This window comes from Pelodiscus sinensis, unplaced genomic scaffold (assembly GCF_049634645.1).
Source record: "Pelodiscus sinensis isolate JC-2024 unplaced genomic scaffold, ASM4963464v1 ctg84, whole genome shotgun sequence".
Taxonomy (NCBI): domain Eukaryota; kingdom Metazoa; phylum Chordata; order Testudines; family Trionychidae; genus Pelodiscus; species Pelodiscus sinensis.
Genome location: NW_027465889.1, coordinates 224,729 through 247,789, shown reverse-complemented (window position 1 = coordinate 247,789; position 23,061 = coordinate 224,729). Strand labels below are relative to the sequence as shown.

Below are 23,061 nucleotides of genomic sequence, written 5' to 3'. Positions count from 1 at the left end.
TTTTTTGCAGAAAAGCGCGTCTAGATTGGCCATGGACGCTTTTCCGCAAAAAGTGCTTTTGCGGACAAGCGTCCGTGCCAATCTAGACGCTCTGTTCTGAAAATGCTTTTAATGGAAAACTTTTCTGTTAAAAGCATTTGCGGAAAATCATGCCAGTCTAGACATAGCCAGGTAGTTCATTTAAAACTGCAGTGAATGCTCTTATTCCTTCAGCTGCAGCAAGATTGTGCTGTGCTCATATTTTCAGTTAAGTTAGTTACAGAAGGTAACTGTCACCCGTGAATTACCCCTACTCTGAATTGCCCTCCAACACTGAAATAAACACCCAAATCAGAATCAGAATGTTCCAGAATGAAAATCCATCACTTACCCTCCCCAGTCCCTCCATATCCTCACCAAATGTGGAGTGGGTGAGAAATGAGGGGGAAGAAAGCAAAATTATGTAAGAATGAAAAAACCTACATATCAGCATCCAAGACCAGAAAAAATCCATTTTGCATTATTAGAAAAACAATATTTACAATAGTGACAAGGAGTCCTGTGGCACCTTATAGACTAAGGTCTACACTACAAAGTTAATTCGAACTAACGGACGTTAGTTCGAATTAACTTTAATAGGTGCTTAGTTCGAACTAGGTAAACCTCATTGCACGAGGACTAAGCCTAGTTCGAACTTACTAGTTCGAATTAAGGGGTGTGTAGCCCCTTAATTCGAACTAGTGGGAGGCTAGCCCTCCCCAGCTTTCCCTGGTGGCCACTCTGGGCACCACCAGGGAAACTCGCATGCCCCCCTCCCGGCCCCGGAGCCCTTAAAGGGGCATGGGCTGGCTACGGTGCCCGTGCCAGGTGCAAGCCTGCCAGCACCCAGCCAGGAGACCCTGCACCTGGAACGCCATGAGCCAGCCACCCGATGCCCCCCAGCCCTCCGCCTCTTCCCGGGACCAGGCTGGCGGCTCTCAGGAGCCTGGCCAGGACCACAAGAGGCGGGCACACCTCGTCCACGAACTCCGCACTAGGCACAGGAAAGTGGCCATCTAGGGCAGAATAGCTGCCAGCCTGGCCACCCAGGAGCAGGTGTGCATGAAAATCAAGGTGGTCCACTGAGACCCCCGACCCTGAGCCCTGAGCTTAGAATGGCCGTACTGGGTCAGACCAAAGGTCCATCTAGTCCAGTAGCCTGTCTGCCGACAGCAGCCAACCCTAGGTACCCTGGAGGGGATGGACCAAAGACAGTGACCAAGCCATTTGTCTCGTGCCATCCATTTCCAGCCTTCCACAAACTTTGGGCAGGGACACCATTTCTACCCCCTGGCTAATAGCACTCCATGGACCCAACCTCCATGACTTGATCTAATTTCTCTTTAAACTCTGTTCTAGTTCTAGCCTTCACAGACTCCTGCAGCAAGGAGTTCCACAGGTTGACTCTTTGCTTTGTGAAAAAGAACTTTCTGTTACTAGTTTGAAGCCTGCTACCTATTCCTTTCCTTTGGTGTCCTCTAGTCCTTCTATTATGGGAACTAATGAAGAACTTTTCTTTATGCACCCTCTCCACACCACTCTTGCTTTTATAGACCTCTATCATATCCCCCCTCAGTCTCCTCTTTTCTAAGCTGAGAAGTCCCAGTCTCTTTAGCTTCTCTTCATATGGGACCTGTTCCAAACCCCTGATCAGTTTAGTTGCCCTCCCCTCTCCCAGCCTCTCTCTTCCTCTCTCCCACCTCTTTTTCCCAGTCTCCCCCAGTTTTGTTCAATAGAGAGATTCTATTTTTGAACACACGTTGTCTTTATTTTGTACATCAGGAAGGGGGGCTAGGGAGGGGTAAGTGGAAGGAGGTGAGGGAGGAATGGGGTACGCACCCCCAATGGGAAGGACTGGGCTGGCTCTGCGGGCTTCTCAGGGTGGAAGTTCTCCTGCATCCCCCCGATTGCCCCCTTCCCCCGGATGGCAGCCTGCGGCAAGTGCAGCTGGGGTGATGGCCGAGTGCTGTGATGTTCCGCGTGTGGGCACTCAGGGCACTCCAAGCCAGGACTGCTTTGCAAGCAGGAAACCCTGAGAACTGTCTGTCCGGGGTGGGGTTTGGGTCCCTTTAAGCACAGCCCTCGGCTAGCCTGAGATAGCAGCTCCACGCTCTAAGTCCTCATCTGATGCCCTGCCGGCACTGCTTCCGGCCATCCTTAACCTCTGTTCAGGGTCCACTCTGTGTGGACATGCTAGTTCAAATTAGCAAAACGCTAATTCAAACTAGTTTTTAAGTCTAGCTGCGCTAATTCGAATTAGCTTAGTTGGAATTAACTAATTCGAACTAAGTTAGTTCGAATTAGCGCTGTAGTGTAGACATTCCCAAACATATGTATTGGAGCATAAGCTTTCGTGGGCAAAGACCCACTCCTTGTGACTTTTGCGGATCCAGACTAACGCGGCTACCCCTCTAATATTTACAATGCCACTCTATACATCAGTGGGCATCCTTTCCTGGGGTGCAGTGTTCATTTCTAGCGACTGAATCACAAAAGAGTAAGAGAAATAGAAAGAATTCAGAGATGGGAAATTACATTTAGATGCTTCAACAACCTTCTATATAATGAGAGTGAAAAGACTGAGTCTGTTTACTTTAGAGAGGCAATGAGTAAGGGGGACACAATAGAGGCATAATGGTCAAGGGTCTGTGTTTGAGTGCACGGGGCAAGGAGTCCTACAGAAGTCTCAAGCTGCCGCTTAGACAATGAAATACTGACTGTAAAGTTTCTCTGTTTTCCAAGTACTGATCCTATTTGCTTTTTGCATGGAAAATTGATTTAAAGATTGTGCTACAATAATGATCTTTTTGTAGGCTTTTCCTGTTCTTTGCTACTGTGCCAACTAATCCCACAATAAAATGCTTTTCCTTTGTCCATTTGAGCTGATGTTTTAATGAACTCTGGCATACTTTAAATCATAACTAGGATCTTTGCACAAAAGTCCTATTGATGTTAGTGAAATTCCATCCAGGGAATATAGGCAGAACATGACCCTAGAACGTAAGTGTAGGCAGGCAGGGAAGTGGTATCAAAAGTATCTAGAATGCAGAGACAGTGGGTTTCGGTATGATCTTAGGAGAAATAAAATCAACTTGCAAGAATATCCAGTTGAAGATGTCTACAGATTAACAGTGTAGAAAATGGGAAGTTGGAACAATCAGTTAATGCTTCTCATCATGTGTCAGTCTTCCCTCTCACATCTAGGGCCATGTTATCCCATGAGTAACTTGACTCTGTAAGTGGCATGAGATCTTGGGCATCCTACAGAGCAAGCTGTGTGATTCTCCTTCTTGGGATTGTTTTATGCTACTTACTTCCTCCCATGATGCTTAGATAACACTGTGACTGACACACAAAATATACAGGTTGGATCTCCCTGGTCCAGCACCCTTGGGACCTGACTGGGATAAGGGAATAAGGGAATTTGCTGGACATGGGGAGGTCAGAGCTCTCTGGAGGGCCACTAGCTTCCCAGCTGTCTCCCCTCCTGGCCACCGGCTCTGCTGCCAGTCCCTGGGGCTGCCCAGCTGTCCAGGCTCCCACCCCACGAACACTGGGGCGTTCTGGTCCAGTGACCATGGATGTTGCCAGAGGAGAGATTCCTGGACCAGAGAGGTTCAACCTGTACAGACAGCTGGACAGACTGACAGACTGCACTTGATGGCTACTACTATCTCCCAAGCACTCTCCTTACCTCAACAGAACGGTTTGCTGAGCCTGCTGGTGGCATATGTCTGGTGTACTGTTTAAATTGCTGGAGGCCGTCCTGCACAGCTTGCATCACATTGTCCCCCTTTTGTTGGAAAGTTCCTTCTCTAGGTAAAGAGCGCAGTTCTGAAATGCAGGTCTGCAGCCGAGGAAAGCTCCCTTTTACTTGCTGCAAGACAGGATCCAGCGAAATTAAAGAGAGGAAATTTTAAAACAAAAATGATTTTTCACACCATGCACATATCAGTTATGGAACACATTGCCCCAGGATGACAGGTTTCCAAAAGGACTGGACAGTGACATGGATCACAAGGCTATCTAAAGTTATAATTGTAAAGATTTTTAAAATAATGAATTTTGGGAGGGCTATAAACCTCTTGCTTCAAGACCTGACTCAATGAGGGACTAGGAAGAAGATTCCTTCTCCTGCCCCTACCTTTGGGAAGGTTATCTCATAACTACCTGACTGTTGTGGAATTTCCTGAACCTTCCTTGGAGGCAACCGGTGGTGCTGGACTGGATAGACCACTTGTCTAGTTCAGTCTGTTGCTCCAGAGGCACAAATCACTAACACAGGTGAATCCCAGTACAGCTGTTTGTGTTTTGTCCCATGGTGAGAGAGGATATAATGCTTAGCTACCAAGAGGACAGGCATCTTCTATGTTGTGTTTGTTTATGATTTGTCAAGGTTCTCTACCACAGGTACCCAAGCATGACCTTTCTCTAGTGTAGACAGAGGTTAACAACTTTTCTGCATTGGAGCTGGTTGAGATCAAGCCTACTAGGGCGTACTACCCTTTGTGGAATGGTTAGATGTCAGTTAAACTACACTAGTGACAAAGACTTACAGCTGACCCACAGAATGACCAAATTGCTGCTAAATACACACTGATGGCCCCAGCAAAAGGTGTACATGCATTTACATTCCAAGACCCCCTTTGAATTTGACCTTCAGTCTCCATTAGCCCAGGGAACCAAACTGCAATCTGTTTGAAAGCCAGGGAGTGTTAGGGACCATTACCATTAAATGCAGAGCTAGATTCTGATGTGACCCAATGTGAATACTCACTACTCAGAGTTGGGGGAGTCTCCACAAATGTCATCGGGGTCCCTTGAGGAGTAACACGCTGCTCAGTACTGGTAAGAGTTAGACTCTGAACATAACACTTCACATTTTAGAGGGGAAAATTCTGTGTGCCCAGACCAAGTGGGTTTATACTAACTGGCACATTTTAGAGAGAGATGCAGGGATTTTGAGAGTCCCAGTAAGCCTATGCAGGCCCTAGTATGAGAAACTCTTTTAGAAATTATATATTTTTTAAACCTCTGCTTGGCTTAAAAACCAGGTCAAAGCTTTATGAACATACTCCAAAGACTTTATCCTATTTACTCTGCAAAAGAAGCCACAATTAGTGTGCTAGGGGCTTTAATCCTTAACCTTCTGCAGCTTTAGTTAATGGGCCCAGACTAGTGAATATGTAGAAATAACACTGGATTAGTTCCTAATCCCAAAGCTCTAGATCAAACAAAGTACTACTGTATTTGTCTGCAATCTCCTGCCATCCTTACTGGGAGACTCTAGTCTTTGTCCTGCTTGGCACAGCCATTTTCTAAACAGAGTAAAGATGTTTATGTAGGGGTATGCTCACTTCCACATTCAGATTCACAATAGCGTGTTTAAAGGATACCCTATCTAAATACAGTACTTGTTTTCTAAATAAAGGGCACTAATGCAAAGCATTATTGTATTCCCCAACTGTATGGAATGAAAGCTGAATAAGGCAGATGCAATACAAAGAACCTGGAAGCTAACTGACTGCAAGTTAGGCTTTCTCTACACCAAGGGTGGACAATAATTTTTGATGGGGGCCACTCCAAGATTTTGGTAAGTGGTCAAGAGTTATACTTTTGTGTGCAGAAAGGAGCATGGAATAGGGGACTGAGGTGCAGGAGAGGGTGCGGGGTCTGAAAGGGAGTTTGGGTGAAGGAGGGGGTTGTGACCTGGGGTGGGGATTGGGGTGCAGGAGAGGGGAGGGGATATGGATGCAGGAGAGGAATCTGGCCTGTGGGAGGAAAGGAGAGAGTGCAGGGTCTGAGGAATTGGGTGTGACCTGGGAAGGGGGAATCGGGGAGGAGAGGGGGTATGGCCATAGGAGAGGATTCTGGCCTGGGGAGGAGGTGTAGGAGGGAGTGCTGAGTCTAAGAGGAAGCTGTGAGCTGGGGAAGAGGAGTACAGAGAGTTGGGGTGGTGAATTGGAGCAGGGAGTTGGGGTGAGGGAGAGGGTGGCCAGATGGTCTTATGTTCATTTTTGTTGCCCTTGTCTGCACCGTTACCAATTCTAATGTATCTTTTTTCAGAACTGCATGCAGTGTTCAAGGTGTGAGTGTGCAATGGATAACGGAATTATGATTTTTTTTATCTATCCATTTCCTAATGGTTCCTAACTTTCTGTTAGCCTGCAGCAGCACTCGAAACAAGCTGAGTAGCTGTTTTCAAAGAACTCTCCATGATGATGCCAAAAATCCTTCATGTCTGCTAACAGCTAATTTAGGACCCACCATTTTGTATGTATAGTTGGGATTATCTTTTCTCTATGTCCTAGTAAAGAGAAGAGGATGGTAGATGATAAGATATGGGTAAGATCGGATGAGAAACAGTCAACAGGTAATGGCAGACAGCTAAATAATGAAATGTTTTTAAAGTGTTTATATACAAACACTAGGTCTATGTCTACACTAGCAGCTTCTTGCACAAGAAAACGTCCACACTGCCATGTGAGAGATGTGCTTTTGTGCAAGAGCATCCATGGCAGTGTGGATGCTCTCTTGCGCAAGAAAGCTCTCATGGCCATTTTAGCCATAGGGCTTTCTTGTGCAAGAAATCCCTGCCGAGCGTCCATACTGCCTTCTTGCGCAAGAGCTCCTGCACAAGAGGGTTTACACTTGTTAAAAAAAAGAGTGTAGCTCTTGCGCAAGGAGCCCTCTCCTACCACGGCGAACTGTAAATTTCCTTGCGCAAGAGCAGGCAGGCAGTGTGGACGCTCTGCGGATTCTTGCGCAAGAATGGCCGTACTTGTGCAAGAAGCAGCGAGTGTAGACACAGCCTAGAAGTCATAATAATAAGATTGGTGAACTAGAATGCCTCATATTGAATGAGGATATTGATGTATTAGGCATCACCTAAACTTGGTGGAATAAGAACAATCAATATTTTGTAATACCAGGGTACAAAATATATCAGAAGGACAGAACAGTTCATGCTGGTGGGGGATTGGCACTATACGTGAAAGAAGTTGTAGAATCAAATGAAGTAAAAATCTTAAATGAACCAAACTGTTCCATATAATCTTTATGGACAATACTTCCATGATCTAATACAGGGCTATTTGACTTTGGAAGCCCCAGGGGCCACAATGATACTAACAGCACATGCCAAGGGCCACAACTTAAGTGTGGTTGCATACACATGCAAATATATATGCAAATATATGCAAAGAGCTTCTTTCATACTGACGGGCATGAATACAAAGATAAAGGCAAGACTACACAACATGCAGGCCCCATTTAAGTAAGTTCTGTTGATATTAATAAAATGCAATATTTACCTGATTTCCACCCATATGACAGCATTTTTAATGAGCAATGACAGCCCAGGAATTTAACTACTAAAACACATGTCAACAGAAGACCATTATATTGACTACTTTTTTGTTTTGGCTCTCGCCCGCAGTCCGCATGTTGAGCCCCGTGTAAACCCAAACTGCACTGTGGGCTGCAAACAGATGGGCCGCAGGCCACATGTTGAGTAGCCCTGCTCTAATAGTATGAATATAGCGGTAGGGATATATTACCAACCACCTGACCAGGATAGTGATAGTGACTATGAAATGCTAAGGGAGATTAGAGAGGCTATCAAGATAAAAAACACAAGGGGAGAGGCAATTCTTGATTTAGTCCTAAGTGAAGCACAGGTTCTGGTCTACGAGGTAAATATAACTGGACTGCTTGGAAATAGTGACCCTAATATAATTAATGTAACAACCTTGTAGTGGGAAAAACAATGTCAGAAAGGGGAACTACTCAAAAATGAGGAGGTTAGTTAAACAAAAATTAAAAGGTCCAGTGACAAAAGTGAAATCCCTGCAAGATGCATGGAAAGTTTTCGAAGACACCATAATAGAAGCTCAACTTAAATGTATACCCTAAATGTAAAAACACAGTAAGAGAACCAAAAAAGTGCCACCATGGCCTAACAACCAAGTCAAAGTAGCAGAGAGAGATTTAAAAAGGCATTGTTTAAAAAAAAGGGAACTACCAAGAGAACTCATGGATTCTTCACATCTTGGAGTCTTTGAATGAAGACTGGATGCATTTCTGGAAAATGTGCTTTAGTCAGGTATAAATTATGGGGCTCGATACAGCTGTGACTGGGTGAAGGGTGAAACATAGGAGGTCAAATTAGATGATCATAATGCAGTGAGGTGACAGCAGTTACCATATGGATCCCATAGGCAGAGGAGGTGATCAGGCTTGACCTGAGCCAGAGGGATGCTGGTTGTTTACTGTCCTGATCTGAAGCAGATCCTAGTCAGAGTCCATTAGGTTGCAAGGCTCTATGCTGATCCCTGGCAAATTAGTTGTGGTGGCACCGTTCAGAGCAGTGCTGAGGCTGAGCTGATGCTTTACACAGCAAATTCCATGGCTCAATGGGCTCACTATCAAACTTCAGCTGTGGTTAGCAGAGTGGGATGATCCAACCATCAGTTGGAGAAGGGCAAGGGTTACAGCAGTAAAATCACATGATCGCTCAGTTATGGAAAATGTACATCTCAAGAGTTCCAAGACCCTAGGCCTTCTTCTTTCAGATTCCTCCTTAAGATTCACTTCTTCAATGAAACTCATAAAAAGTGATTCAGAAATTTCTTTATGTATAATAATTTTGTAAGTAGGATCTGAATGAGCTCTCCCTGAAATCTAGTGATGAGCCGGGGGAAAAAGACTTCAAGATCAGAGTGTATTTGTACAATCACTCCTATCCTGCCTAGCTATTCAGCTGGCAGCGCTGTGGTGCCAAAGTGACTGATTTCTGGCTGGGGGTGGGTTACAAATCACTGAGGTATTGAATGCAGGGATAATGAAATACTATCTTTATTGTATGTGTAAAGGGCAGCAGAACTGGACTTAGCGTGGCCTGATTGAGGGGGTCACCCTCAACTGAACTGCACTTACTAGCAGGGATAGAGATGCCAAATCCCAGTGGAAAAAGGACAGAGGGTGGGGACAGCTGTTTGTACCTGGTGCTGGGGGCTCTGCATAAGTGTCCTAGACACAACTTAACTCTCATCCTCTCCAGTTTAAAGGTACAACTGAGTAGCATCAATTGAGCACCTTGTTTTGTCAAGTGATCACTAGGGGTACGTATAGACTACAAGCCTCTTTCGAAAGAGATCGTCCAGACAGCCAAACACTTTCGAAAAAGCGATTCGCTTCTTTGAAAGAGAGCACCCAGGCAATCTGTATGCTCTTTCAAAAAAGTCCTGTTTGCATTCAAGAATGCGTTTTTTTGAAAGAGCTCTTTTGAAAAAAGGCGTTCTTCCTCGTAAAATTAGGTTTACTGTTGTTGAAAAAACTGCAGCGTTCTTTCAATTTAATTTAGAAAGAACACAACGGCAGTCTAGAAGTTTTTTCAGAAAAACTCTGTAGTCTAGACATAGCCTAGAGCTGAAATCACTGATAACCAGGTCTAAGTGCTAAGCCTAGTGTGCGGCAGCATTTCAGTGGACCCTCACCAGCTGAGAGCTGAGTTAAGGAGTGGGATTTAAAGAGAGCAGCAGAGAAAGCAACTGTGCAGTGGCCAGTAGGGGCAGACCGAATGATGGAGCAGCAGTGAGGTGAGACAGTTGGAGCAGCAGCAGCTGAGGACTGGTTCACCACCTCTCCTCCTGCTCCCCAGCGTGGGAGGTGAACTGCCATGAACACAGCTCTGAACTCTGGATCTTGGCTGACCAACGACAGCAACTGGGAGTGGGGTACAGTGGAAGGGAATGGTGTGTTAAAGGAGCATTTGTTTGTCAGACTAACACTCCAAGGGGAGAAACTGAGGCACGAGACACTGCCCAATGTACTCTGGATGGGTGTTTGTCTTATGATTGCATGTTTTTGAATGTTCTTGTGGTGTTTTCCCAAACTAATGCTCGGTTCCCTTTCCCTCTTAATAAAACGTATCTTTTGTTATAAACAGATACAGTGCTGTGAAAAGGGAAATATCCCCTCCTAGAGGCACTGGGGGATGGGAGAGGCAGGGTGAACTTTCCCCAGAAGACTGGGTGGTGGCTAGAGTTGGCTCTGCGTAGTTAAGAGGTGCCCCTAGATATTGAACCCAGCCCTTGCGGCAGTTGATTTCATCTGGTCACTAGGCACTGTCATTTCAAATCCCTCCTTTTAAGATTCATTTCTTCCATGAAACCCATAAAGTGATTGAGGATCATAAATTTCGTTACATATAACAACTTCTAATTCATCCTCATTGTGCTACAGTCTTTAAAATATGAGCTCTGTAACCATGTTTCTCAAACTGAGGTCTGTGGATCCCTGGGGTCTGCAAGAGTACTCTTGACCCTGCTGATGGATTCTTGCCCTCCCTGCTAGTGCTTCCTGCGTGCTGGGGACAGCTGCTCTGCTGCATGTGGGAGGGGCTGGGAGGGAAGGGGAAAAGCAGGGAGGGGTCATGCTTGGGAGGAGGCAGGGAGAGGAGGAGGGGCAGGGGAGGGAAGAGATGGGGTGGGGCCCTGGGGAGTGGGGGAAAATGGTTGGGGGGGTCTGCAAAACATTTTAAATCAAAATGGGGGCCCTTGGTTGCTAAAGGTTGAGAACACCAGGCACTAAAATCGTTTTACGCTCACCACAAAGGGAAGCAGGCACTCATGCTGGTTCTGCACCACATAGAGGCTCAGCAGTGGGATGCGACAGGAACCTGCCAGACTACATGCCAGACAAAAGAAGTTTTCAAGGGCTTCACAAAGTTTAGAGCAGGTGTTGGCCCAAAAGGGTGGCTTGACGTCCACAATGATGATCTGTGGAAGCTGCCACGAGTGTGCCGGGGCATAAGATTTACCAGCAGCGCACCCCTTCCTTGCTGTGGAACTCATGGCATCCAAACAGGAAACGGAGTACCGCCTGTCCAGTCACCCACCTGCCTCTGAAAAGGAAAAACCAGAAAGCTGGAATGAGTGAGACTGTCACAGTGGGTGTGTCTAGACTACAGGGTTTTTTTTTCAAGTGGCCTTTTTTTGAAAAAACTTCCCCTGCATCTAGACTGCTGCTGCCATGTTCATTCGAAAATAAATCGAAAGAATGCGGAGGTTTTTTCGACCATGGAAAACCTCGTTTTATGAGGAAATTATGTCTTTTTTTAAAAGTGCTCTTTCGAAAAAAGATGTTATGTAGTGCAAACTGTGCTTTTTTGAAAGAGAGCATCCAGACTGCCTAAGTGCTCTCTTCTGAAACAGTGGCTTGCTTTTTCGAAAGTACTGGTTGTAGTCTAGATGCTCTTTTTCAAAAGAGGCTTTTTTGAAAGTATCTTTCGAAAGAGGCTTGCAGTCTAGACATAGCCAGTGAGACATGGTGCCAAATCCAGCCTGGACTCGGCCTAGCATATGGGAGGGAAATAATATCACTGCAGCTAGCGAAGAAGTAAAATCAAATGATTCAACCTCACAAATGTAGCTAATCCCTCTGGGGAGTGAGAAGTACAGGTTGAACCTCTCTAGTCCAGAAACATCTGTGGTCCAGAATGATTTTAGTTAGCCAGATGTCCACTTTTCATGGGCATGGACAAGTTTACTGCAGTTGTATAAAGTTTGTTTACAGCCACCAGTCCTGGCTCTCAGTATTCTGGGCTGTTATTTAGCTCTAATTTACCCCTCAATGTCCTCTAACAGCCCAAGCAAAATGCAGGACAATGTAGCACTTTAAAGACTAACAAGATGGTTTATTAGATGATGAGCTTTCATGGGATCAAATAGTGGAAGAAAATAGTCACAACCATATATACCAAAGGATACAATTAAAAAAAATGAACACATATGAAAAGGACAAATCACATTTCAGAACAGGAGGGGAATGCGGGGGGTGGGAGGGAAGGAAGGAAGGTAAGTGTCTGTGAATTGATGATATTAGAGGTGGGGAGAGTGGGACGTCTGTGAGCTAATGGTATTAGAGGTGATAATTGGGGAAGCTATCTTGGTAATGGGTAAGATAGTTCAAGTGTTTGTTCATTCCTTCCCGGAGAGTGTCGAATTTTAACATGAATGACAGTTCAGAGGATTCTCTTTCAAGTGCAGATGTAAAAGGTCTTTGTAGCAGAATGCAGGTGATTAAGTCATTGAGAGAGTGTCCTTTCTGGTTAAAACGGCAAGAAACTGGTTTTTCTTTGTGATCTTGTCTGATATCTGTTTTGTGGGCATTAATCCTTTGGCGAAGTGTCTGAGATGTCTGTCCAATGTACATAGCAGACGGACACTTTCGGCACATGATAGCATAAATTATATTTCTGGATGCGCAGGAATATGTGTTCTTGATCTTATAACTCACTTGGTTAGGTCCAATAATGGTATCATTATTGGACCTAACCAAGTGAGTTATAAGATCAAGAACACATATTCCTGCGCATCCAGAAATATAATTTATGCTATCATGTGCCGAAAGTGTCCGTCTGCTATGCCCACAAAACAGATATCAGACAAGATCACAAAGAAAAACCAGTTTCTTGCCGTTTTAACCAGAAAGGACACTCTCTCAATGACTTAATCACCTGCATTCTGCTACAAAGACCTTTTACATCTGCACTTGAAAGAGAATCCTCTGAACTGTCATTCATGTTAAAATTCGACACTCTCCGGGAAGGAATGAACAAACACTTGAACTATCTTACCCATTACCAAGATAGCTTCCCCAATTATCACCTCTAATACCATTAGCTCACAGACGTCCCACTCTCCCCACCTCTAATATCATCAATTCACAGACACTTACCTTCCTTCCTTCCCTCCCACCCCCCGCATTCCCCTCCTGTTCTGAAATGTGATTTGTCCTTTTCATATGTGTTCATTTTTTTTAATTGTATCCTTTGGTATATATGGTTGTGACTATTTTCTTCCACTATTTGATCTGAGGAAGTGGGTCTGGCCCACGAAAGCTCATCATCTAATAAACCATCTTGTTAGTCTTTAAAGTGCTACATTGTCCTGCATTTTGCTTCAGCTACCCCAGACTAACACGGCTACATTTCTATCACTATTCTCTAACAGCCCAGTAAACAATGGAAGTGTTGGTAATGCTGCTAAACAATACTGACCTCATGTGATCCGGAAATTGCTGTGGTTCAGAACTGGTCAGATCCTGAGGGTGCCAGAGCAGAGAGGTTCAACCTGTAGCAGTAAGTGGGACCTGAGTTTAAAATATTGTAACCCAGAGGCACTGAGACTCACCAGCCAGAGGGAAGCATCTGGCAGGCAGATAAGAGCTAATTCCCAGTGCTACCAGCAGGAGGCGCTGTGAAGAGCACTCACCCTGTGACAACAGAGTAAGCTGGGACTGCATATGTCTAAGAATTTCATTGTGGGCAGAGAGGAAAGAGTTTTGTTCTCAGTGGTGCAAGTAGACTCCATTTCGTACTGGTGCAGGGGAGGGGAGCACATGACCTTTTCACGTGACCCTCCATGTGACTCCTCCCTGCTCCTAGCCCAGGCCCCCCCCTGCTCTCCCTGTCCCCTCCCTATGATCCATCCCATATTACCTGGGAAAAGAGGGTGTGCTCTTTCCTCCTTCTGCTGTGCTGGAGACTGAGGAACTGCCATAGCTGCCCCACGCTGGCAGCTCCCCTGGCGCTCTCTGGGATCTGTACAGCAGCCCTGCTCGAGGGCAGTACAACCATGCTGGAGGAACCGCCAACATTGTGCGCCTTTCCCTGTGGTGGTTCCAGGGAAAGCCCTGAATCACAAGGCTCTCCCAGGAACAGCACAGGGGGAAGGAGCAGAACGGGGGGGCTGCTGGGCAGCTACTTCTGTGCGGCTGTATGACCCCAGCCCTATCCTCAGGAAGGGCTGCTGTACAAATGGAAGAGACCCTGTGTGGAAGGGCTGGGGGTAGTACAACCATGCCAGAGGAGCTGCTGGTGTGGAGCAGCCTGAAGGCCCCGTGTTCTGCTCCTCCTCTGTCTTTCTGGTATGCTGCACTGGCTATAAATATTGTGTGGGGAAGGGGTACCAAATCAGATCACCTTATTTGCGCTGCTTCTTGTACCTCAGGGCTTGTGCCAATCCTTAACTCCTGATCTCGATGGCCAGGTCTACACTAGGGGATGTCTGAATTAAGATGTGCAACTCCAGCTATGTTAATGCTGGAATCGAAGCATCTTAAATCACATTTTGGTGCTGCCCACACAGCGGGAGTTCGACGAGAACACACTCTCCCTTCGACTTCTCTTACTCCTTGTAGGAGCAGGATGACCAGTGCTGATGGGAGAGCCCTCAGCTTGAATTAGTGTGTCTTCACTAGACCTGCGAATTTGAACCCCAGAAGATAAACCGGGGCAGCTTCGATCTTCTCCATAGTATAGACAAGCCCTATGTCTAGGGCAGCTTATTCCACATCAGCTTGTAGAAGAGTTTTCAGGCCAGTCTCTGAAGGGTCTGGTTCTGGTCACTATCAGATACAGGACCAGGAGGGTTACTGAGCTGATCTAAAAAGGGTAATTTCTTGGCTGTCCCTATACAGTCCTGGTGAACCTCAACTGGAACAACATATTTGGTTCTGAGCAGCACGTTATCAGATATTGACAAACTGGATCAGCTCAACAGCACAAATCTGGTCTAGAGATATGAAGGACTAGATGACAGGATAGTTGACTAGTCGCTCTCTCCCCACCTCGGCCTTGCTGCCTCTATCAGATAGAGGCAGCTGCAGGGGATAGAGGTAGAGAAGAGAAGGTACTTCAAAGCAGCAGCACAGCTTGAAGCCTGGGGCCACTTTGAAATGCCACATGCAGCTCGGGGCCAGCTGGGGTGTCCTTAGCTGACCCCGGGCTCTGGTGCGGTGCTGCCGCTTTGAAACACTGTAGGGAGCCCAGCGTCAGGCTCCTTGTGGCATTTCAAAGGAGCAGCATCTCACGGACCCCAGGGTCAGCGGGACCCCGGGCTCCATGAGGCGCTTTCACCTTTAAAGTGTAGGGCTGTTGCTACACTTCAAAGGGGGAGGCACCCTATTGACTAATCAAATAGTCGATGCAAAATGCATCAACTAGTCAATTAGTTGATACTTAATATCTTTAATCTGGTCCTGAACCCTCATTGTAAAATGGGGATAATATCGCTTACTACTTTTTTAAGAGCATGTTGAGATCAATGGATATAAAATGCTATGTAAGATTCAGGTATTACTATTAAGAAAACTGTAGAATTGCTAAGTGGTAACTAAAGGGGGTCAGACTAATGAATGGAAATCGAATAATAGAATACTAGAATTGGAAGGGGCCTCGAGAGATCATCAAGTCCAGTCTCCTGCCCTCACAGCAGGACCAAACACCGTCTAGATCAGGGGTCTCCAATCTTTTTAAGCACAAGATCACTTTTTGAATTTAAATGCAATCTAGGATCTACCTCAAATGCTAATACCCCTACCCCTCCTCCTTCATGTGCCCTGGACCTTCTCCAGCTTCTCCACATCTTTCTTGAAATGTGGTGCCCAGAACTCCAACTGAGCCCTAATCAGTGCATGACGTCTCATGTTTTGCTCACAACACTCCTGTTAATGCCTCCCAGAATCATGTTTGCTTTTTTTTGCAAATGTCACACTGTTGTCTCATATTTAGCTTGAGGTCCACAATGTCCCCTAGATTCCTTTCTGCAGTGCTCCTTCCCAGACAGTTGCTTCCCATTCTGTATGGCTACGTCTAGACTGGCATGATTTTCCAGAAATTTTCCAGAAAGTTTTCCGTTAAAAGCATTTTCGGAACTGAGCGTCTAGATTGGCACGGACGCTTTTCCGCAAAAGCACTTTTTGCGGAAAAGCGTCCATTCCAATCTAGACGCAGTTTTGCGCAAAAAAGCCCCGATCGCCATTTTAGCCATCGGGGCTTTTTTGCACAAAACAGTACTGTGCTGTCTACACTGGTCCTCTTGCGCAAATGATTTGCGCAAGAGGGCTTTTGCCCGAACGGGAGCAGCATAGTATTTGCGCAAGAACACTGACACTCTTACATGAGATCGTCAGTGTTCTTGCGGAAATTCAAGCGGCCAGTGTAGACAGCTGGCAAAAGCAGCTGATTTTGCGGAAAAACTGGCCAGTCTAGACACAGCCTATGTGTGAAACTGATTGTTCCTTCCTAAGGGGAGCACTTTGCTCCACTTAGGAAGGAACAATTAAAGGTCCTTATTAAACCTGAGTGAAAATAATCAAGGAGAGACCCATTTAGAGTCATTCAGGAGGGTACAACAGAAGTAAAGAATTTAAATGAAGAAAAGGAAATTTTAGGCTCAGTATTTTTCTATATTGAGGGAGGGGAACAACTTTGGTAACACGAGTAATTGTCTCCCAATGGAAGGGGTTAAGGCCTCATTGCATGAGTCATTTAAAAATATATTGGGCAGAGTCCTGAAAAGTGTCTAGTAGAAAATAGTTCTGATCTGGCCTGTGGAATATGCAATAGAGGGACCCAAAAGGGCTTCCATCTCTGATGCCTGCATTCCTAGGCTCCAGTTTTATCTATGTATCTTCCAGAATACTTATGACATTGTCCTTGAACTTCCTGCGTCTTGCATGGTGTTTCAAGATAGCTACAATAGGCTTTTTGCATGAGAGAGAAAATAGACATGAAGGAAAATAAATGGGAGTATAACCCTACTCAAAATATGTTTTGCTAACAAATGCTGTGTTCATTTATAATAGCTATGATTGTAATAGCTTGTATTCAAAGTGCCAGCTTGGAAAACCTCACACACATGACACCTAATGGCATCAATATTCTGCCTCTGTAAAGCTCTGTTTGCATCCTAATAGAGAGACCTTTGTGTGCTTGGGGAGACCAAAGAGGGCCTCATCCACTTCTCTGTCATTTTGCCCCTTTCCCAGGGACTCTGCAAAGTTGTTGCTGAGATCTTAGGGGTCAGTGAGTAGCAATTAGGGAAGGCTGGGGGCAGGATGCGTGTCCTCCCCCTATCACCCTGCAGGCAAGCCAGAGAACAGGTAACACAGCTAGAGGTCCTGTGATGGGGTACACTGGTCCTGCACTGAGCTAACTGGGCTTAGCCAGGTTACCTTGACTGAAGGAGCCCTGCCCCTGCAGCCCTGCCGGGCATGCTCAGACTGTAGCCCAGGTATAAAACCTGGGGAGAGGCTCAGTCTTGGCTGGCTGCTGGAGGAGAAGGACCTCATGTTGGGGCTCCTGAACAGCAGCAGCCAGCGCCTGCTGTCTGAGGGGGCTCCCTGCCGGGATGGGACATAACCACTGCAGACTGCCAGGGAAGTGTGGTCCCTGAGGAGTCAGAAGACCCAGCTACCATGTGGGCAGTCAGCCCACGGATCAGGTAGGAAGCGGCCCAGGGAGGGTGCAGGAGCAGCCTCTCCCCAAGGGTTGCCAGGTGTCTGGTATTTTCTATTTTTCTCCCTGCCAGGAGGCGAAAATACCAGACACCTGGCAGCCCTATGACACACTTGGCAACTGGGCCAGCCCTTTCTGACCCCCAACAGAATTTTTTCCTGGGTGTTTTTGTGTGTGGGGGGGGGGGGGGGAATGTTTGGTATTTTTGGTTAAACCATCTGGCAACCCTACTCTCCTACTCTGAGATGCTTGGAGTGTTTCGGTTGGATTCTCTGCTGAGGGAGTGGTGGGCTGTTCTGCTACTCACACAACCCTGGGCTAGGACCGGGTGAAGTAGGGGTCCCTTGACCGAGATACAGCCCCCACCCCCATGACTTAGCTCATTGGGCCTTCCAGCCCTGCCTTAAAGGACCGGCGATTGACTTTGATTCTGACTCTGGCCATTGGGCCCTCCAGCCCTGCTTTACTGGGCCTACAAGTAACTTTGTTTTACTGCCTCTGGCGGTTAGACTATCCAGCCCTGAGGGGAGGAGCCAGACTCCAGGTTGTTTACTGGTTATGTAGGGCATGCCATGGGCTCAAGTTGCATGGGACCCTACTCCCCCAGGGAAGGGAGAAGGAAGGTCTGCCCTGTGACAGGCCCAAAGAAAATACTCCACGGTTTGGCTCAAAAGCTTAAAGGCAGAAAATTCACATAGGATCTCGTACAGCCCTTAAATTATTCCTGCTCCATTCTTCCCCTGCCCCCATTTCCTTTCCACACACAAATCTCAGGCTCCCAAGCCAGAATCTTCCTGTTAAAAACAAAAAACTTTTCCTTCCTTCATCAGGAACAAAGGTACCGTCTAAAAATTTCCTTTTATCTCACTGACTGTAAATGTTTTTGCTCAAAGCAAGTAATTCAACTTCTACGATATTGAAATTGCTTGAAATTAGGCTATTTTGCTAACAGCGCCAATAGAAAAGCATTCAGATGTCCTTGTGCTCAGACAAGTGATTGTATAATCTACTGTTCAACTGAACATATCAGTCCTTATGAGCCAAAATCTGGTTTGGTACAGCTGTGTAAATGTACATCAGTTCCAGTGAAATAACTAAGTTATACTGAATTTACTGAGGTATGGTATGGGTCAGAATCTGTCCCTGTTTGCATTCTGTCATAGCTCTTGAATTTGCTGATAAATTCTGCTGCACCATGTCCTTTTTTAGCTTCTTAAGGAGAGAAATGCTAGTATATATCTTACAAGCACCCTGCACTTCAGAGACAGGATTCCCACAGCTGTTACCAGATTAGAAGTATTCCTGTCTGTCCCCAATACAGTAAAAACTTGGAGCTATGAACACCAGATTTACAAACTGAGCAGCCAACCACAAACCTTATTTGGAACTAGAAGTATGCCTCAAGCAGCAGCAGAGACCAAAGAAAGAGTACATTATTATATTAAACAAACTACTAAAAATAAAGGGAAAGCAGCATTTTTCTTCTGCAAAGTTTCAATGCGGTATTAAGTGAATATTCAGCTGCAAACTTCAGAAAGAGCCATAATAGAGGTCCAACTTAAAGGTATACCCCACATTAAAAAACATAGAAGAACTAAAAAAGAGCCACCATGGCTTAACAACCATGTAAAAGAAACAGTGAGAGAGAAAAAGAAATCTTACTAATTTATTAGAATTCTTTGAAGTGGTCAACAAACATGTGGACAACGGGGATCCAGTAAATCTAGTGTACTTAGATTTCCAGAAAGCCTTTCACAAGGTCCCTCACCAAAGGTTCTTACGTAAATTAAGTTGTCATGGGATAAGAGGGAAGATCCTTTCATGGACTGAGAACTGGTTAAAAGACAGGAAGCAAAGGGTAGGAATAAATGGTAAATTTTCAGAATGGAGAGGGGTAACTAGTGGTGTCCCCCAAGGGTCAGTCCTAGGACCAATCCTATTCAACATATTCATAAATGATCTGGAAAAAGGGGTAAACAGTGAGGTGGCAAAGTTTGCAGACTATACTAAACTGCTCAAGGTAGTTAAGAGCAAAGCAGACCGTGAAGAACTTCAAAAAGATCTCAACAAACTGAGTGATTGGGCAACAAAATGGTAAATGAAATTTAATGTGGGTAAATGTAAAGTAATGCACATTGGAAAAAACAACCCCAAGTATACATACAATATGATGGAGGCTAATTTAGCTACAACTAATCAGGAAAGAGATCTTGGAGTCATCGTGGATAATTCTCTGAAGACGTCCACACAGTGTGCCGCGGCAGTCAGAAAAGCAAACAGGATGTTAGGAATCATTAAAAAAGGGATAGAGAATAAGACACAGAATATCTTATTGCCCTTATATGGGTTTGGAATGGGTCCCATATCAGGAGAGATTAAAGAGACTAGGACTTTTCATCTTGGAAAAGAAGAGACTAAGGGGGGATATGATAGAGATATATAAAATCACGAATGATGTTGAGAAAGTAAATAAGGAAAAGTTATTTACTTGTTCCCATAATATAAGAACTAGTGAAACTAATAGGCAGCAGGTTTAAAACAAATAAAAGGAAGTTCTTCTTCACACAGCACATAGTCAATCTGTGGAACTCCTTGCCTGAGGAGGTTGTGAAGGCTAGGACTATAACAGGGTTTAAAAGAGAAATAGATAAATTCATGGAGGTTAAGTCCATAAATGGCTATTAGCCAGGATGGGTAAGGAATGGTGTCTCCAGCCTCTGTTTGTCAGAGGATGGAGATGGATGACAGGAGAGAGATGGCTTGATCATTACCTGTTTGATTCACTCCCTCTGGGATACCTGGCATTGGCCACTGTCAGCAGACAGGGAACTGGCTGGATGGACCTTTGGTCTTACCCAGTATGGTCATTCTTATGTTCTTATAATGTGGGGTTCAGAGTTATGAGCATTTCCAAGGAATAACATCTTAAAAGTAAACCAAAACAAAACTTTCCAGAGCAGGTGGGCAATGATTTGGGGTCATGTTCTGCACAGCTGCATATTGGAATGCTTAATAATTCAGCTCACGTAATATAAAAAAGATTAAAATCTGGATGTGAGACCCATCATAGCACAAGCCACCATGTATTGTACTAGATTAGAAGCTTTTGGGGAGAAGGACTTTTACTGTGTGGTTTTTATAGCACCTAGCACAGGAGGGCCCTGATCTGTGTTGGGTCCTCCTGCAGCAGTAGCCAAAATCAATGTATTCACTGTAAATTTGACAAGACAGTAATTGTCACACCCACAGTGGAGCAGGTGGGGGAATACATAATGCAGTAGGCAGATTAAAAAAATCATGCTTTAATAATTTTTGTTTAAAGAAAAAACTCATGATTTTGGGGGGGATTCACTTTAAAAAAACTACTTTGGGGATTGGCAATACTGTAAGTCTTATAAAAACAAACCTGAATTGACTAGAATCTACTGAGTCTCAATCCCCTCTGTCATGGAAATAGAGGGAACAATCTGTATATATAATATTCAGAGCAAATGAATCCCTACAATATTGATTACTCCACATAAATGCTTGTAAGTGCACCTCTGAGCATCTGCCATGGCCTGAGAATGTTAATGTCCAGATTGCCTGACTGCCTCGTATTCCAGCTTCTTAATATCACCTTACCCCATGGGCTTGTATTTGCTGTTGTGTTTTCAAGAGAGCTGAGCGGCGCTGATGGAGGCTGGCTGGGCAGAGCGCCTAGCACAGGGCGACACCGCTCCGGACTGCGCACAGCCACTGCCGGGGCAACGCCGCAGCGGCTGTGTCCTGGGGAGCGTCCGTCTGCAGCCTGTCTCCTCGGCCCCGCGGGGAGGGATGCAGGGCTGCGGAGGCAGCGAGCGAGGCTGAGTCCCTGGCCGAGAGCAGAGCGGCGCTGGGCCGGGAGCCTGCCGCTTACCCGGCGCACAAATGGTGCCAGGACCCGGTGGGGAAACTTGCCTGCGGCTGAGGTGGCCCAGGGCCTGCTGGGCTGATGTGGGTGTGACGGGGCCTGCTGGGCTGATGTGGGTGTGACAGGGCCTGCTGGGCTGATGCGGGTGTGACAGGGCCTGCTGGGCTCTCACAGGCGTGATGGGGACCCCTGGGGGGCGGGAGGGTGTGACGGGGCCTGCTGGGCTGATGTGGGTGTGACGGGGCCTGCTGGGCTCTCACAGGCGTGATGGGGACCCCTGGGGGGGCGGGAGGGTGTGACGGGGCCTGCTGGGCTGATGCGGGTGTGACAGGGCCTGCTGGGCTCTCACAGGCGTGACGGGGACCCCTGGGGGGCGGGAGGGTGTGACTGGGCCTGCTGGGCTGATACGGGTGTGACAGGGCCTGCTGGGCTCTCACAGGCGTGACGGGGACCCCTGGGGGGCGGGAGGGTGTGACAGGGCCTGCTGGGCTGATGCGGGTGTGACAGAGCCTGCTGGGCTCTCACAGGCGTGACGGGGGCCCCTGGGGGGCGGGAGGGTGTGACAGGGCCTGCTGGGCTGATGCAGCTGGGCGTGAGGGGGCATCCCCTGGAAGGGCAGGGTGTGTGTGACGGGGGCCCCTGGAGGGACAGGCGGGTGTGACAGGGCCCAGGGAGGTGCGGGTGTGTGATGGGATTCACGGGAACAGGGGTGTTTGACGGGGGGCCTGGCGTGACGGGGTTGTGATGGGGGACCCGGGGGGCAGGAGGGGGTGTGTGACCGGAGTCCCTGGGGGGCCTAGCGTGACGGGGGCCCCAGCGGACCGGGTGTGTGTGATGGGGGCACCGAGTTCACCAAGGATTTCCCCTGTAAGCCAATCCAGTCTCCTACCATGTTTGCCTCTCTCGCTACACATTGGGATGGTTTCTTTCTGTGCCTTCAATAAGAATAGTGTCACACCAGGCTGTTAAGAAGGAGAACCTGTCCTAATCTCCCCCCCCCCCCCCCCCACTTCCCCACCGTCACCATATAAAGAAACAGATTGATAGGTAGAGAAAACTTAGCTTAACAGCATTTCATCTGACAAGAAACTGTTTATCAATAGTTGAGGTTGTGGAATCCTCATTCTATGATTATTGACTTACCTATTGTTTGTGTGATCTCTGTCTGGGTTGTAACTGTTTCTGTCTGCTGTATAATGAGTTTTGCAAGGTGTAAATCAACTAAGGTGGTGGCATATGATTGGTTGGTAATTCTGTTACAGTAGTTTATGATAGGTTAGTAAAATTATACTAAAATAACTGGTTAAGGTCTAGCTAAGCAGGACTCAAGTTTCACTATAGAAACTGGGGTCCAAGAAGGAGACCAGGAGGGGAAAAAGGAAGAAAAGAAGAAAGGAACATCAAGAAAGAGGGAAGACCTGGAAGAACTCACTTCCAAGACACAGCCGAAGACCAGAGCAGCCAGAACTCCTCTGCATGACCATAATGTACAGCAGCTAGGATCCAGAGGAACTGACCTTGCTGGCCAATAGGGAAAGTCTGCCTGGGTTTATCAGGATTAGTGAGCATGACAATGTGCTTAGCAGGGCCGGACTAAGGGGTGGGTGAGCTGGGCAGCGGCCAACAGATGTGGGGCACCTGATGGCAGCTGTAAGGAACGCGCAGCGTCCCTTATTGCTGCCATCTGGCACCGCGCACCCGGCTCCCACAGCTCCGACCTCTGCGGCACCGGCCAGCAGCGCCCTTCCCCCCACGGCCGCAGGGCCCTGCACAGCTAGGCGCTGTGCGCCAGCAGCAGTAGCCAGGCCGGGCTGGGCAGCGTATGCACCGTGCGCCCAAGGGCAGG

The 23,061-nt window shown here is 46.7% G+C and overlaps 1 protein-coding gene across 2 annotated transcripts in view; it reads right to left on the bottom strand.

The window, feature by feature from the left end:
- The window catches only part of M1AP (meiosis 1 associated protein), an 85,366-nt gene extending 63,637 nt beyond the window's left edge, over nt 1-21,729 (bottom strand). For both annotated transcript variants that reach the window (XM_025184314.2, XM_025184315.2), the window contains exons 1-3: nt 20,948-21,729; nt 10,629-10,924; nt 3,713-3,895 (exon numbers count right to left, since the gene is read on the bottom strand). In XM_025184314.2, coding sequence (XP_025040099.2) covers nt 3,713-3,895; nt 10,629-10,874 — 429 coding nt within the window. In that variant the 5' untranslated portion in view covers nt 10,875-10,924; nt 20,948-21,729. The remainder of the gene's footprint in view (nt 1-3,712; nt 3,896-10,628; nt 10,925-20,947) is intronic.
- Nucleotides 21,730-23,061: the final 1,332 nt, after the last annotated feature.